The following is a 14,705-nucleotide window of genomic DNA, read 5'->3' on the forward strand; positions in this document are numbered from 1 at the left end:
TCCACGCTCTACACTCCAATCAATGCAACAATCATATATATGTTACTATGTTACTCCAAACATCATAGATTCCTCACAATTGTTGTTTACCCAACCTTATGACTGCCAGATCAACCACCATAGATAGGGATTTCAGTACTCAACCTTAGAGACCACGCTAGGTACGATGGCAATAGATTCCTGACAATTTCTTTTTACCCAACCTTATGACTACCAGATCAAACACCTAGATAGGGATTTCGGAACTCAACCTTAAATACCACGTTAGGCACAATGATGGGTCAATGGTTTGGAGGACTAAGGCTAGGCGCTAGCCACCAAGATGGAAACCAAAGTTGGTCTAGACATATGGACGGCTAGCACTTCCCATGCGTAATACAATTCGCCGATAAATAGGATAAGACCCCTTGAATCCACATGATAACAGGCAAAAAGGAGAAGAGGGAAGGTGAATAGCAGAGCTCTATTATTTTTATTCATTTCTCAAGAAAGTGTCAAAACTTAGAGATTACAAAATTATTCAATTATAGAATACTAGCAAAAGCTTAGGACTTACTAATCGGCCACAGGGATGTAGATTAAAGTTCATGATGGTAATTTATTTTGTGTTGGCTCAAATTGCAGGGATGTAGATTAAAGTTCACAACATCTAAATCCTTGATTATTGTGGGTTCAAATAAGGATCTTTTTTAAATAGGTTATGGCCCTATCATCTTGTAAATAACCACCCCAACATTAATCACAATGATGGGGAGGGTTTCCAAGTAGTTCATTGGCACCACACTCGATGGCTGATGTTCATAAGGGTTCCGTTAGATTATCGTAATGTTTGGTGACATTTTATCATACTTTAATTTAGTGTTTGTTGTTCATGGGCAGAAGACATATTATCGGTGCCCTCAAGTATTTCATACAAGTAGAAGAATTTGTGCTTGTCAACGTGCCAGTACATGGCAAGTGCTTGGGCTACTAATCTCCTTAGCCTGGTCGGCTTTGACTTAATAGAATCCCTCTCACATGCAGTTTTTTCCCTCAGAGGACCTTCTACATCATGGTAACATGGCCATTACCAGCATTTGCACACTTTGCGAAGCAGAGGACTCATGGTGTTACTCCCTCATGAACACTACATTATGTCTCACTACATTTGGGATCTTTCCGCTGAGGAACTTGTGCAAGCTATGCATATGACAAGAGAACCTGACGGTAAACGCTGGATTTTCTCACTGATGAAGTTTCTTTCATAATCCCAGTTCACCGGAGTGTTAGTTACCATGTGGTGTATTTGGCACGCCCGACGGAAAGCTATACATGGAAAATATTCGAGAGCTCAGTGCCTGCAAAAAAAGTGAAGGTCTTCCATGTGGTGATAAATTGCCAACTTAACTCAGAGGTAGAGCGATTTCGGCCTCGGAAGCACACGGGCGTGCAATGACGCGTCCAGGTGTCCTCCCTATCCGAGTCCGTCGGATCCGGCAGCGACTCCACCATCTAGTAGACAATATAGATAGTGTATTTAAAAGAATTTTAACACCCATAACATATAGCAGTAATTGTATTACCACAAATCCAGTGAGCAAGTGTTAATATATCTGGTGAAGTGTGCTTTTGATGTAGTTAATAGTGGAGACAACTTCAAGAAACTAATTAAACCGGACACATGCAAGGTCGGGTCCTGTGCTCTTCTGATTAAGTGATAATCAAACACATTTATCTGAAAACTACTAAGTAAAACCAAGTCTTGCAGCAGTAAGAAGAAGACCAATTGAATGTATGAAGTCCTGAATAACTGGTTAATGGACCAACGCATGATCACTGACGGTGTTCTGAACTAGGGGTACTCACCACGTCGTCTTCCGACCAGTGGGTCGGGCCGAGGACCCCCATGATGATTTACTAATGGGCCACTTCGGGTAGCCCATGCAGAACACAAGGAGGATTTCACAAAACTTGGCGCACAAGACAATGACTCCTCTAAAGCCTAGGCCTACGGTGCATATATAAACTGAGGCCAAGCAAGTCAATAGACAATCCAATATTCATTGCTACAATCTCGTTGTAGACACATGCATCCTGTACTACACCCATATCAATATAATCAGAAGCAGGACGTAGGGTACTATCTCTTCGAGAGAGCCCGACTTGGGTAAAATCCTGTGTCCATGTTACCATCGTTTCCAAGACGCCTAGCTTAGGACCCCTACTACGAGATATGCCGGATATAGAATCGACATTGGTGCTTTCATTAGGACCCTGCTGGGTGATCACCATGGATCGATGGGATGATCAGATCAGTTTTTGGCTCACTGGCGGCGATGATTTTTGTGCAAGATCCGATGAAGGCAGGCTGGCGTGCCCACATGAATCACTTCGCGTGAGATCGATCATAGAGACAAGCGCAGACGTAAAGACTAATGAATAAGAAAACAGTTCGGATGGCGCTCCTCACTGGCAAATTTGACCATTTTGACCTATGGACGAAATCAATTCACGGAATGAACTGACCGTGAAACTATTTCACAGCCCTAACTTTTTTGTGTAGCGCCCGCCACGACGGCGCCACACCCTACTGTGCAGCGCCTAGCGCGGGGGCGTTGCACACCAGTCCACCGTGGCAGCCCCTGGGCCCGCACCCAGCAGTGCAACGCCTCCGTGCTAGGCGCCACACACATGTAATGTGGAGCGCCTAGCGCTCGGGCGCCACACTTGTAAAGTGCAGCGCCTAGCGCGTAGGCGCTGCACTGTGACTTATCCAGCCACTCGGCTGCCCCCCTTCCCCACCCCCACACCACACACTCTCCCACTCTCCTCCCCGAGCTTTGCCCCCTTTCCCCCTCTCTCCCCCTCTCAAACCCTCTCCCAAATCTTGCAAATTTGAAGAATTTGTCCGTGGATTTCGAAGTCAAACCCTCCCTCAAGGTAATATTCTCCATTCCCCTTGTTTTGATCCAAGTAAAGTTCCCCATTGCTCATTTGTTGCTTGTTTGGGGAAACCCTAGTTTTGTTTGGATCTAGAGATTTGCATGGAAATGTGAGATGTTTGTTTGCCAATTTCTATGGTTAGGCTTTGTTAGTATGCTAGGGTTATTCTTATGGGTGTTCTTATGTTGGTGCTAGGGCTAGGGTTATGGTTATGGTTATGGTTATGGTTAGGGTTGTTGTTTGATATATATATTAGGGTTTCTATTCCGTGTTAATCCTTGTATTAGTACTCATGGAAGCAATGTTACCTTGTGTTATTGGAATGCTTATAGGGATGGGAAGAACATGTGTGTTTGTTCATCATGGGGACAAGGACGCCTTTTTGAAAGGCAATGTAGAACCGGACCCGGATGAGGTTGACATGGTGTTTAATAGTAGTTCTAGCTATGCGGAGCTCTTGTAACAAGTTAGGGAAGATTTGAATTGGACGGACCCTAGTGATATCATAGAGAAGGAGGGAAGGCATAATGTTGGTTTTGGAATGCACATCCGTTGGAAGACAATGCGTGTCAACTCGGAGCAACGTTGGGTTGCATACAAGGAGACGGTGGCCGAATCACTAGACAAGGCTCTTGAGTTATTTGCAACAAAGAAGGTTGATTCAAGTTTGCATTTGGACTTGAACCGGAACCCCTCCCCTTTGGTTGCTAGTAGCCCCACACCCTTGAAGCGAGATGAAATTGTTGAACCTCTTTTGACCCAAGAAGTGAGGCCAACATTGAGCCCGTTTACAAACAACCAAGATGAAGCTTTGCAAGAGGACAATGATGAGTATGCGGACGATGACAATGAAGTTGATCTCCATGACAACAATGTGGGTGATCTCGACAAATATCACTTGCAAGAGACAATGGACCCTTCCATCCCTTTTTCCCGTGCATATGCATCGGACTCGGATGACGATGGTCTCGATGAACAAGTTGATGCGGAGGGGTTCACGGTGAAGGTTAAATACAAGGATGAAATAAGTAGTGAGAAATGGAATATTAAAGCTTATGGAAGCAGGTATGATCTTTCATATAGCTGATAGTAGATGCCTAAGTACTGTTCATATTGTCCCTGAGAAGGGAGGTATTAATGTTGGTCCTAATGATAAAAATGAGCTTATTCCACAAGGAATTATCACAGGTTATAGAATGGTAATTGATTTGAGAAAATTAAACAAAGCTACTAGGAAAGATCATTATCCTCTACCTTTTATTTATCAAATGCTACAAAGACTATCAAAACATACACATTTTTGCTTTCTAGATGGATACTCTGGTTTCTCCCAAATACATGTGTCACAAGAGGATCAAGAAAAAACTATTTTTACATGCCCTTTCGGTACTTTTGCTTATGGACATATGCCTTTTGGTTTATGCAATGCACCTGCTACCTTTCAAAGATGTATGACTGCTATATTCTCTGTCTTTTGTGAAAAGATTGTTGCGTTTTCATGGATGATTTTTCCGTTTATGGAACTTCTTTTGATGATTGCTTAAGCAACCTTGATCGAGTTTTACATAGATGTGAAGAAACTAATCTTGTCTTGAATTGGGAGAAGTGTCACTTATGGTTAATGAAGGTATTATCTTGGGGCATAAAATCTGCAAACGAGGTATTGAAGTTGACAAAGCTAAAGTTGGTGCAATTGAAAAAAATGCCATGTCCTAAAGATATCAAAGGTATAAGAAATTTCCTTGGTCATGCTGGTTTCTATAGAAGATTCATTAAAGACTTCTCTAAAATTTCTAGGCCTCTAACTAATCTTTTGCAAAAAGATGTTCCATTCATTTTTGACAGTGATTATTTAGAAGCCTTTGAAATACTTAAGAAAGCCTTAATATCTGCACCTATTGTTCAACCAGCTGATTGGAACCTACTCTTTGAAATTATGTGGATGCTAGTGATTATGCTGTTAGGGCTGTTCTAGGACAAAGAGTTGATAATAAATTAAATGTAATCCATTATGCTAGTAAAACTCTAGACAGTGACCAAAGTAATTATGCTATGACTGAAGAAAAAAAAATTAGCAGTTGTGTTTGCTTGTGATAAATTCAGATCTTACATTATTGATTCCAAAGTAATTGTTCACACTTATCACGCTGCTATTAAGTACCTTATGAAAAATATGGATGCTAAACCTAGAATCATCAGGTGGGTTCTCTTGCTACCAGAATTTGATTTACATATTACTGATAGTAAAGGAGCTGAGAACCCCATAGCAGACAACTTGTCTTGGTTAGAAAATATTCTTGATGACCCATTACCTATTGATGATAGATTTCTTGATGAACAATTAGCTTTCATAAATGCTTTCTAAACTCTTGCACCAGAAAAATTAGTGTTGGTCCCTTTTTCTACAATGGTATTGATGTTTTCCTCGCCAAACACCTAGTGCGACAGTACCCCCACCCCCACAAAACAAAAGAATATCACCATATTCATTTGTGAGCACAATTTTACTTTGAAACTTTGCTACATTGTAGTCTTTCACGTTACTATGTTGTTTATGCTTCTGTGTGGTTGGTCACCTTGGTCTTGTGTATGTTATGGTGCAACTTTGAGTGTGGTGATGCTAATTGGGATTCCACGATATGTTAGGTCCTTGATGACGCCTAAGGTATGGTGGTCGATATCCTGGAAAAGGTTGGGCTTGCAAGGAACTTGAAGACACTTCCAAAGATGGGGCACCTAGATGGCACTATGTACTTACGGAAATTGTTGGGGCAAGTCTTGAGAAGCTAGGATCTTGAAGGTGCCGATGTACCTAGGTTACAGCTTTCCTTTGACATTGAAGTGTTGCATACCATGCTTCATCTCATTATCCTCCTTCGAATGCTCCTCCATATCTAGCAACAACATGCGGGGGCTAACATAGCGCCAGTGGATAACAACAACCATAGGCCAACAACAATGACTCCATCAACAATCCTAGCAACAAAACGAGGTTTATGTGAAAGAAATCCGCTTAGTCCAGAATAGTTTTGTTTTACCTCTGCATATGATGTATTGATGTTTGTTCATGCCACACAGTCCAGAAACTGCGTGGGGTAGTCTGTCACCAAATGAGCCATACATAATTCGTGCTAAGGGCATCTCCAATGCTGACCCGCAAATTTGCTCTGGCATCTGTCCACGGATAGGCGGGACTAATCCGATGACACAGTTGCCGGAGCCCGGAGGCCACGATCCAACGCAACCCGCATACATTTCAACCATTGTTGGAACTAACCAGATGAAATTCATGTAGACCAGCCAGATTTGCATATAAACCAGAAGAGATTCATGAAAATACAGATGATTTCATATTAAGATGACGAAATTTATTATATTTCGGACATACTTCAACTAAAAGCGGAGCTCGTTGACTCTGAAGATATAATTTTGGACTTACTTATATTCTAAACCTAATCTAAGTGATCGCCGCTGCTAGTTCCCAGTGTCCCGCCATGAGCCCCAGTTTTCTAGCACTTGCCCCTGCCTTCTCCAGTTCCGCCTTGGCGCTCTCTAGCTCTGCATCCGCAGACTTCATCAGTCTTGGCCCACACCTCGTCCGCTGCCTCGCCAAACTCCTTATAGGCGGCCTCCAATTTTGCCTGATACTAGCGGAGACAGATCTAGCGGGTGGAGCGGTAGGAATCGAGCAGCGCCACCTGCTCCAACACTTCTGCGTCTGGCGCCATCACCCTACCGGCGTCGAGCTTCTCCTCCATCTGCTGGTGTTCTTGGAGGAGCTGGAGGTTGTAGGCTGCATCAGGCTGCTCCTCCCGAAACTGCTCCCCCCACTCCTCCAGCACCATGTCCATGTAATGGGCACAGGCCTCGCCGATGGTCATGGTGGAATGCACAGGCGAGGGTGGCGCCGGCTCGTCTCGGTCGTGTCCTTCATTGAGAATTTGTTGGCCTCTGGCTGCCTGTCGGCCATCTAGCCGGTAGAAATGGCGGCCATCTCCTTCTGTTCCATCGACAGTCCATCGTAGACAGCTTTTGAGCACGATTAGGCCATGGTAGGAGTGGTGCCGAGAGGAGGAAGGGACCATAGGAGGATGAATGCGGCTATGGCCGGGGCTGCAGTTTATATAAAGGGCGAATAGCAATGGTGGGCGGCAGAAGGACAGACGGATGGCGATGGAGTAGGTTTTTCGACAATGGTTTGTCATTAATGTGGCGGTAGATGGACGGCCTTGGTGTCCTTTGAACGGGGAGCAGCCGCGTGCAACGGGAAGCGGCGCTGGCAGCATTTCCTCGGCCGGCGCGTGGCTTAGATGACGGTGCCAGTGACAGGTCGCCTCCGCTCTGGCCGGGTATGAATGCGGCCATGACGGTTTGGAGCAGTGCTGACTGTTTCGGGTGGGAAGCACGCACGGTCATGGGAGGAGATTTGGGTGGGCCAGGGTGGTCAAGAGCGGGCGTGGCGGCGGTTCGGACGGCCGGAAAGCCCTTCCTAGTTTGTCTCTGGTTTGCGGGACAAAGTACGTCTGGATCACTCGGCGGACCGATACAGGACCGCATTGGATGGCACAACACGTCCGGACTGCACAGTGTATGCGCGCGGTTTGAGCGTCCGTGTTGGAGATGCCCTAACATCCTATTTATGCAGAGGACAGGTGTTACTCAACATACTTTGTATCCACTTGACGTTATATTCTGAGATAATAATTACGCCCTTTATGAAAAATACTCCCTTTGCAACAAAAGGTAATGCCGTGTGTGCTCTATGCGGGTTTATGACATTGTGTGTGTGTGTATCCTTTCGGTTGAAAATTCATGAACTTGTTGGCTGGAACACTTAGCTAATACAACAACCAAACCCTAAACCAACTAGAAGAGACGCGAGCGCGACCTGAGGCCTGCATATAGACCAGCGTTTAAGTCCTCGAGCACGAAATAGAGTATCCAATCATAAGTAGGCAGTCTTTGTACATTAATTGCAAAAAAGAAAGTCTTTGTGTATTGAAAGATATACAGTGCAGAAGCACGTGTCCAGTAAAACGCTATAAAATCCATAGAACAAAGCCTCTGCCGAAACATAATCGAGCTCTGACGACTTTTATTAGCTTGTACTCGTAGTTGAAGTGCATCAACATATCGTACCTAGGTCGCCATGCCTGCAAACAAGACTTACCCCTCCCATAAAAATGCCAACGGTGAGGTGGACGACGAATTCTACCCATTAATCCGCAAGTACAAGGACGGCCGGATCGAGCGGTTCATGAGCTCATTCGTGCCGGCGTCGGAGGACCCGGCCGCCAGCCGTGGTGTGGCGACGAGGGACGTCGTCGTCGACCAGGGCACCGGTGTGTCCGTGCGCCTGTTCCTTCCTGCCCAGGCTGCCGAGGCCGGCACGAGGCTCCCCCTTGTTGTGTACGTCCATGGTGGTTCCTTCTGCACGGAGAGTGCCTTCTCCCGGACGTACCACCGTTACGCCACTTCCCTCGCCGCCAGCGCAGGGGCGCTCATCGTGTCCGTGGAGTACCGTCTGGCGCCGGAATATCCCGTCCCGACGTCCTACGATGACACATGGGCCGCGCTGCGGTGGGTGGCGTCCTTGTCCGACCCTTGGCTCGCCAAATACACAGACCCTAGCCGCACGTTCCTCGCCGGCGACAGCGCTGGCGGCAACATCGTGTACCACACGGCCGTGCGCGCCACACATGATGACAGCATCATGGACATCCAGGGGTTGGTCATGGTGCATCCATTCTTCTGGGGGCCCGAGCGTCTCCCGGCGGAGAAGGTCTTGGACGGCGACGCCATGTTCCCACCAGTGTGGGTGGATAAGCTGTGGCCGTTCGTGACGGCGGGCGGGGCTGGCAACGATGATCCTCGGATCAATCCTCCGGACGAGGAGATCGCGTTGCTAACTGGCAGGCGGGTGCTTGTGGCCGTTGCAGAGAAGGACACCCTGCGCGACCGGGGGCGCCAGTTTGTGTGCAGCATGCGCAGGTGTGGGTGGGTTGATGGCAGCCTCACCGTGGTGGAGTCGGAGGGTGAGGACCATGGCTTCCACTTGTACGCCCCCCTACGTGCGACCAGCAAGAAGCTTATGAAGAGCATGGTGCAGTTCATAAACCATCGCGCCACCTTGCCGTCACCGGCCATGGTGATCCCAGAAGGCTCGGCCGAAACTATGCTAGGCGTCCCTAGTAGGCCATTTAAGGACATATTTGGCTACGGGATGCGCATGAAACGTTGGAGTGGCACGAGTTTTGGGCTCAAAGTTGGTCGTGCAAAAGCATCGACGACGAGCTATGGGTTACCTTTGAAGCAAGCTCGCACCTTCGGAGACCCTGTTTCAGCACCAACTTCGGTAAGATTCGTGATGAGGAACTGTTTCTAGAACCAGTTCCCGGGGTGTGTTAAGTTAATTTAAATTTACCTCAATAAATGTATTCTTTTCATTATTGCTTGCACGTTGAGTTTGTATACGTCAAGGTTATGATCACTTCTGGAGTCGTGTAAGTGCTTTTGCTATTGCACTGGCGCATTGTATCTGCCAGAAACGTGCAAGTTCACGTTGCGGCTAAGTCGTTGCTTGGCATGTTGTAGTCTCGTCGCCACGATCCACCGCGTGCAGGATGGCGCACGCTTTGTGTGGATCGATCACGGTGAGCTTTGTGTGTCTGGTTGTCAAGTGTTAGAATAAATAAAGGAAATGAAAGAAAGATAGAAAAGATGCAATTACGGCGTCACAAAATTACCTCTTTTGTTTCTCTAAAGCACATCCAGATATACCCTAAGTATTGCACATCTCAGTCCTATGCTATTGATTTTACGTGAAGAACCGTGCAAGCATTTTTGTAAAACTCCTATCATCCCCCGGGAATTACCATGTCTACCACCGTCTGCCTCAGCGCAGCTTCGCAGTTGATGTGGAGTTTGACTTGTTGCAGCCGTGGGTCTTGCCATGTGCGCCGGCTCTTGAAGCAGTACGAGGATTCCTGGTGCACATATCCTCTGGGCCGGTCGGCTCCTTTTCGGGTGGTGCAGTGGTTCTTCGTTGCTGATACTAATGTGCTGCGTGTGGTAGCCTTTGTTGGCAGAGTGGTGGTTCATCCAGGTTTTTCCTTTGGCACGGTTGTGGGTGGTGGTAGGTTCTTGCTATTATCTCTTCGTGAGGTTGCAACAAAGCCATGAGTTGTGGCTGTGGCACTCTGGGCAAAAGCCCTGCACTACCTTTGTTGGTGTTGATGACAAGGACACTCTCGGGCCATGTTTTCCTCCTGAGTGGCATTGTCGACGAGCCCTACTCCATCATCATCCCTCGTGATCCAGTCTCCAGTTGAAAACCTAGATTTGCCTTGCTTTATCGGAGAATGGCATTGTTGTCGAGGTTGCTTCCTTCACGGAGGCATTGTTCTAGGAGGTCTGACCCTAGGTTCACATGCACGCTGCTGACATGCATTTTGGCTCTTTCTGGCAGATCCTAGGTGTTGTTGAAATATCCCAATGATGCTACCATGGATGGGATGTGTAGTGGACCGCGGAGTATCAAATGTCGCGTCATCTTGGACGCCTGGGGCACCCAACGGGTTTCGATTGACGGATGCTAACATATGTTGTGACAGACAAGGGATGTGGTGGGATACGGTGGTGCAACATTCAAGGTGCATGTGGTGTGTCTGGAAGTGTCAAGGCCTCGGCACCGACGGCGGAGCAAGGCTGGCAGTCCATGATGCCATCTGGTGTGATTTTCGCTTCCATTGCCAAGATTACTATCATGTATGTTTGTGTCGATGGCTTCTATGCCAGGGTTTATCTGGTGGTGTCTAATGCAGGGTGTGTGTACTAACATTGGTCGTATTCTTGTCTTACGTTTGTGGTTGTTTTGGCCTAGTCTTGGATTGTTCGGTTTTAAATCTTCTTTCTATCAACGGATTGAAACCCAAGCATTGCGTTTTCTCAACAAAACAAAAGTATTTTTCCATCCGGCCATTGTGAGACCGGGTCTTAGAAAAGCAGCTGCTGCACTTCATCTCTATGACGTCAAGAAACCCTCGCCTGCAATGGTTAGTGCGGTAAATTAGAGAAGATAATTAGGAAAAAATGGCTCGTGTGTTTTGGTACTTTTTGGAAGGAGAAAAACTGTAGCAGAGAGGCAAGCAGGGTCCACAGTTACATTCCTAAGCTTAATAGCTTCAACACTAGCCTAACAAAACTAGTCCTGAAGCTATTAAGCTGTCGAATTCAAAATCCGCTGCCACTTTTACTGTAAATGGGTGAGTAGAATACAGTCTAATACCAACATTTGGCATTCGTAACTTGTAGTTTTGAACGAGGGATGATTATGATCTGCTGATGCAATTTGGCTGCTGATTGAATAAACTATCAAAATCTCGAAAGAAATCCGACTAGCCACTATTGTGTACCAGCCACAGCGGAAGTGAACTGGAGAAGGTGGTCAAGGGCTCAAGGCTTCCATAGAAAAAAGGCTGAACAATGGATTCTTGATCCAGTAACAACAATTACAAGAGACAAATTTACAGCTTTTGGCAGCGAGGATAAAGATTCTGATGATTTCTCTCGGCATTTGGTCGGTAAACATTGATGACGCCGACATTGGTCATGAAAACGATCAAGGAATCATGGTGGACATTTTGCAATCGAAGACAATTTCTATGGCTTGGACATAGTCAATGTGGAAGCCCAATTTAGAGAACAAGTGGAGTTGTAATGAGGCCATTGACATGATCCACTCGACGCCCATGGTGGGCATCATGTGCCAATGAAGCATACAGCGCAGATTTCAAGATCTACTATGGAGTCATGAAGAGGGTAGGATAGAGAAGGGGTCATTCCCAAAGAGATACAATCAGTCACAATGGAGACACAGTGGTATTATCCGAGTTCAGGCCCATGATTGATAAAACCCCTATGTCCTGCTTATTGTGTAGTATTGTTTTTTTCCAGGGGATTATTGTGTAGTATTCACAATGTTGAATTACTGTTATAGTATATAAGGACTCCACGCTCTACACTCCAATCAATGCAACAATCATATATATGTTACTATGTTACTCCAAACATCATAGATTCCTCACAATTGTTGTTTACCCAACCTTATGACTGCCAGATCAACCACCATAGATAGGGATTTCAGTACTCAACCTTAGAGACCACGCTAGGTACGATGGCAATAGATTCCTGACAATTTCTTTTTACCCAACCTTATGACTACCAGATCAAACACCTAGATAGGGATTTCGGAACTCAACCTTAAATACCACGTTAGGCACAATGATGGGTCAATGGTTTGGAGGACTAAGGCTAGGCGCTAGCCACCAAGATGGAAACCAAAGTTGGTCTAGACATATGGACGGCTAGCACTTCCCATGCGTAATACAATTCGCCGATAAATAGGATAAGACCCCTTGAATCCACATGATAACAGGCAAAAAGGAGAAGAGGGAAGGTGAATAGCAGAGCTCTATTATTTTTATTCATTTCTCAAGAAAGTGTCAAAACTTAGAGATTACAAAATTATTCAATTATAGAATACTAGCAAAAGCTTAGGACTTACTAATCGGCCACAGGGATGTAGATTAAAGTTCATGATGTTAATTTATTTTGTGTTGGCTCAAATTGCAGGGACGTAGATTAAAGTTCACAACATCTAAATCCTTGATTATTGTGGGTTCAAATAAGGATCTTTTTTAAATAGGTTATGGCCCTATCATCTTGTAAATAACCACCCCAACATTAATCACAATGATGGGGAGGGTTTCCAAGTAGTTCATTGGCACCACACTCGATGGCTGATGTTCATAAGGGTTCCGTTAGATTATCGTAATGTTTGGTGACATTTTATCATACTTTAACTTAGTGTTTGTTGTTCATGGGCAGAAGACATATTATCGGTGCCCTCAAGTATTTCATACAAGTAGAAGAATTTGTGCTTGTCAACGTGCCAGTACATGGCAAGTGCTTGGGCTACTAATCTCCTTAGCCTGGTCGGCTTTGACTTAATAGAATCCCTCTCACATGCAGTTTTTTCCCTCAGAGGACCTTCTACATCATGGTAACATGGCCATTACCAGCATTTGCACACTTTGCGAAGCAGAGGACTCATGGTGTTACTCCCTCATGAACACTACATTATGTCTCACTACATTTGGGATCTTTCCGCTGAGGAACTTGTGCAAGCTATGCATATGACAAGAGAACCTGACGGTAAACGCTGGATTTTCTCACTGATGAAGTTTCTTTCATAATCCCAGTTCACCGGAGTGTTAGTTACCATGTGGTGTATTTGGCACGCCCGACGGAAAGCTATACATGGAAAATATTCGAGAGCTCAGTGCCTGCAAAAAAAGTGAAGGTCTTCCATGTGGTGATAAATTGCCAACTTAACTCAGAGGTAGAGCGATTTCGGCCTCGGAAGCACACGGGCGTGCAATGACGCGTCCAGGTGTCCTCCCTATCCGAGTCCGTCGGATCTGGCAGCGACTCCACCATCTAGTAGACAATATAGATAGTGTATTTAAAAGAATTTTAACACCCATAACATATAGCAGTAATTGTATTACCACAAATCCAGTGAGCAAGTGTTAATATATCTGGTGAAGTGTGCTTTTGATGTAGTTAATAGTGGAGACAACTTCAAGAAACTAATTAAGCCGGACACATGCAAGGTCGGGTCCTGTGCTCTTCTGATTAAGTGATAATCAAACACATTTATCTGAAAACTACTAAGTAAAACCAAGTCTTGCAGCAGTAAGAAGAAGACCAATTGAATGTATGAAGTCCTGAATAACTGGTTAATGGACCAACGCATGATCACTGACGGTGTTCTGAACTAGGGGTACTCACCACGTCGTCTTCCGACCAGTGGGTCGGGCCGAGGACCCCCATGATGATTTACTAATGGGCCACTTCGGGTAGCCCATGCAGAACACAAGGAGGATTTCACAAAACTTGGCGCACAAGACAATGACTCCTCTAAAGCCTAGGCCTACGGTGCATATATAAACTGAGGCCAAGCAAGTCAATAGATAATCCAATATTCATTGCTACAATCTCGTTGTAGACACATGCATCCTGTACTACACCCATATCAATATAATCAGAAGGAGGACGTAGGGTACTATCTCTTCGAGAGAGCCCGACTTGGGTAAAATCCTTTGTCCATGTTACCATCGTTTCCAAGACGCCTAGCTTAGGACCCCTACTACGAGATATGCCGGATATAGAACCGACATTGGTGCTTTCATTAGGACCCTGCTGGGTGATCACCATGGATCGATGGGATGATCAGATCAGTTTTTGGCTCACTGGCGGCGATGATTTTTGTGCAAGATCCGATGAAGGCAGGCTGGCGTGCCCACATGAATCACTTCGCGTGAGATCGATCATAGAGACAAGCGCAGACGTAAAGACTAATGAATAAGAAAACAGTTCGGATGGCGCTCCTCACTGGCAAATTTGACCATTTTGACCTATGGACGAAATCAATTCACGGAATGAACTGACCGTGAAACTATTTCACAGCCCTAACTTTTTTGTGTAGCGCCCGCCACGACGGCGCCACACCCTACTGTGCAGCGCCTAGCGCGGGGGCGTTGCACACCAGTCCACCGTGGCAGCCCCTGGGCCCGCACCCAGCAGTGCAACGCCTCCGTGCTAGGCGCCACACACATGTAATGTGGAGCGCCTAGCGCTCGGGCGCCACACTTGTAAAGTGCAGCGCCTAGCGCGTAGGCGCTGCACTGTGACTTATCCAGCCACTCGGCTGCCCCCCT

The 14,705-nt window shown here is 46.0% G+C and overlaps 1 protein-coding gene across 1 annotated transcript; it reads left to right on the forward strand.

Moving 5' to 3' along the window:
- The first annotated feature begins 8,071 nt into the window (after positions 1 to 8,071).
- LOC119366796 (probable carboxylesterase 5) lies at positions 8,072 to 9,307 on the forward strand. Its single transcript, XM_037632512.1, has one exon. It carries the CDS (start codon positions 8,072 to 8,074, stop codon positions 9,305 to 9,307), a length of 1,236 nt encoding a protein of 411 aa, XP_037488409.1.
- The last annotated feature ends 5,398 nt before the right edge of the window (positions 9,308 to 14,705 follow it).

Source organism: Triticum dicoccoides, chromosome 2B (genome assembly GCF_002162155.2).
Source record: "Triticum dicoccoides isolate Atlit2015 ecotype Zavitan chromosome 2B, WEW_v2.0, whole genome shotgun sequence".
Lineage (NCBI taxonomy): Eukaryota > Viridiplantae > Streptophyta > Magnoliopsida > Poales > Poaceae > Triticum > Triticum dicoccoides.

Excerpts from the sequence above, each read along its gene's own strand:
- LOC119366796 (XM_037632512.1), top strand. The coding sequence starts at position 8,072 with ATGCCTGCAAACAAGACTTACCCCTCCCATAAAAATGCCAACGGTGAG.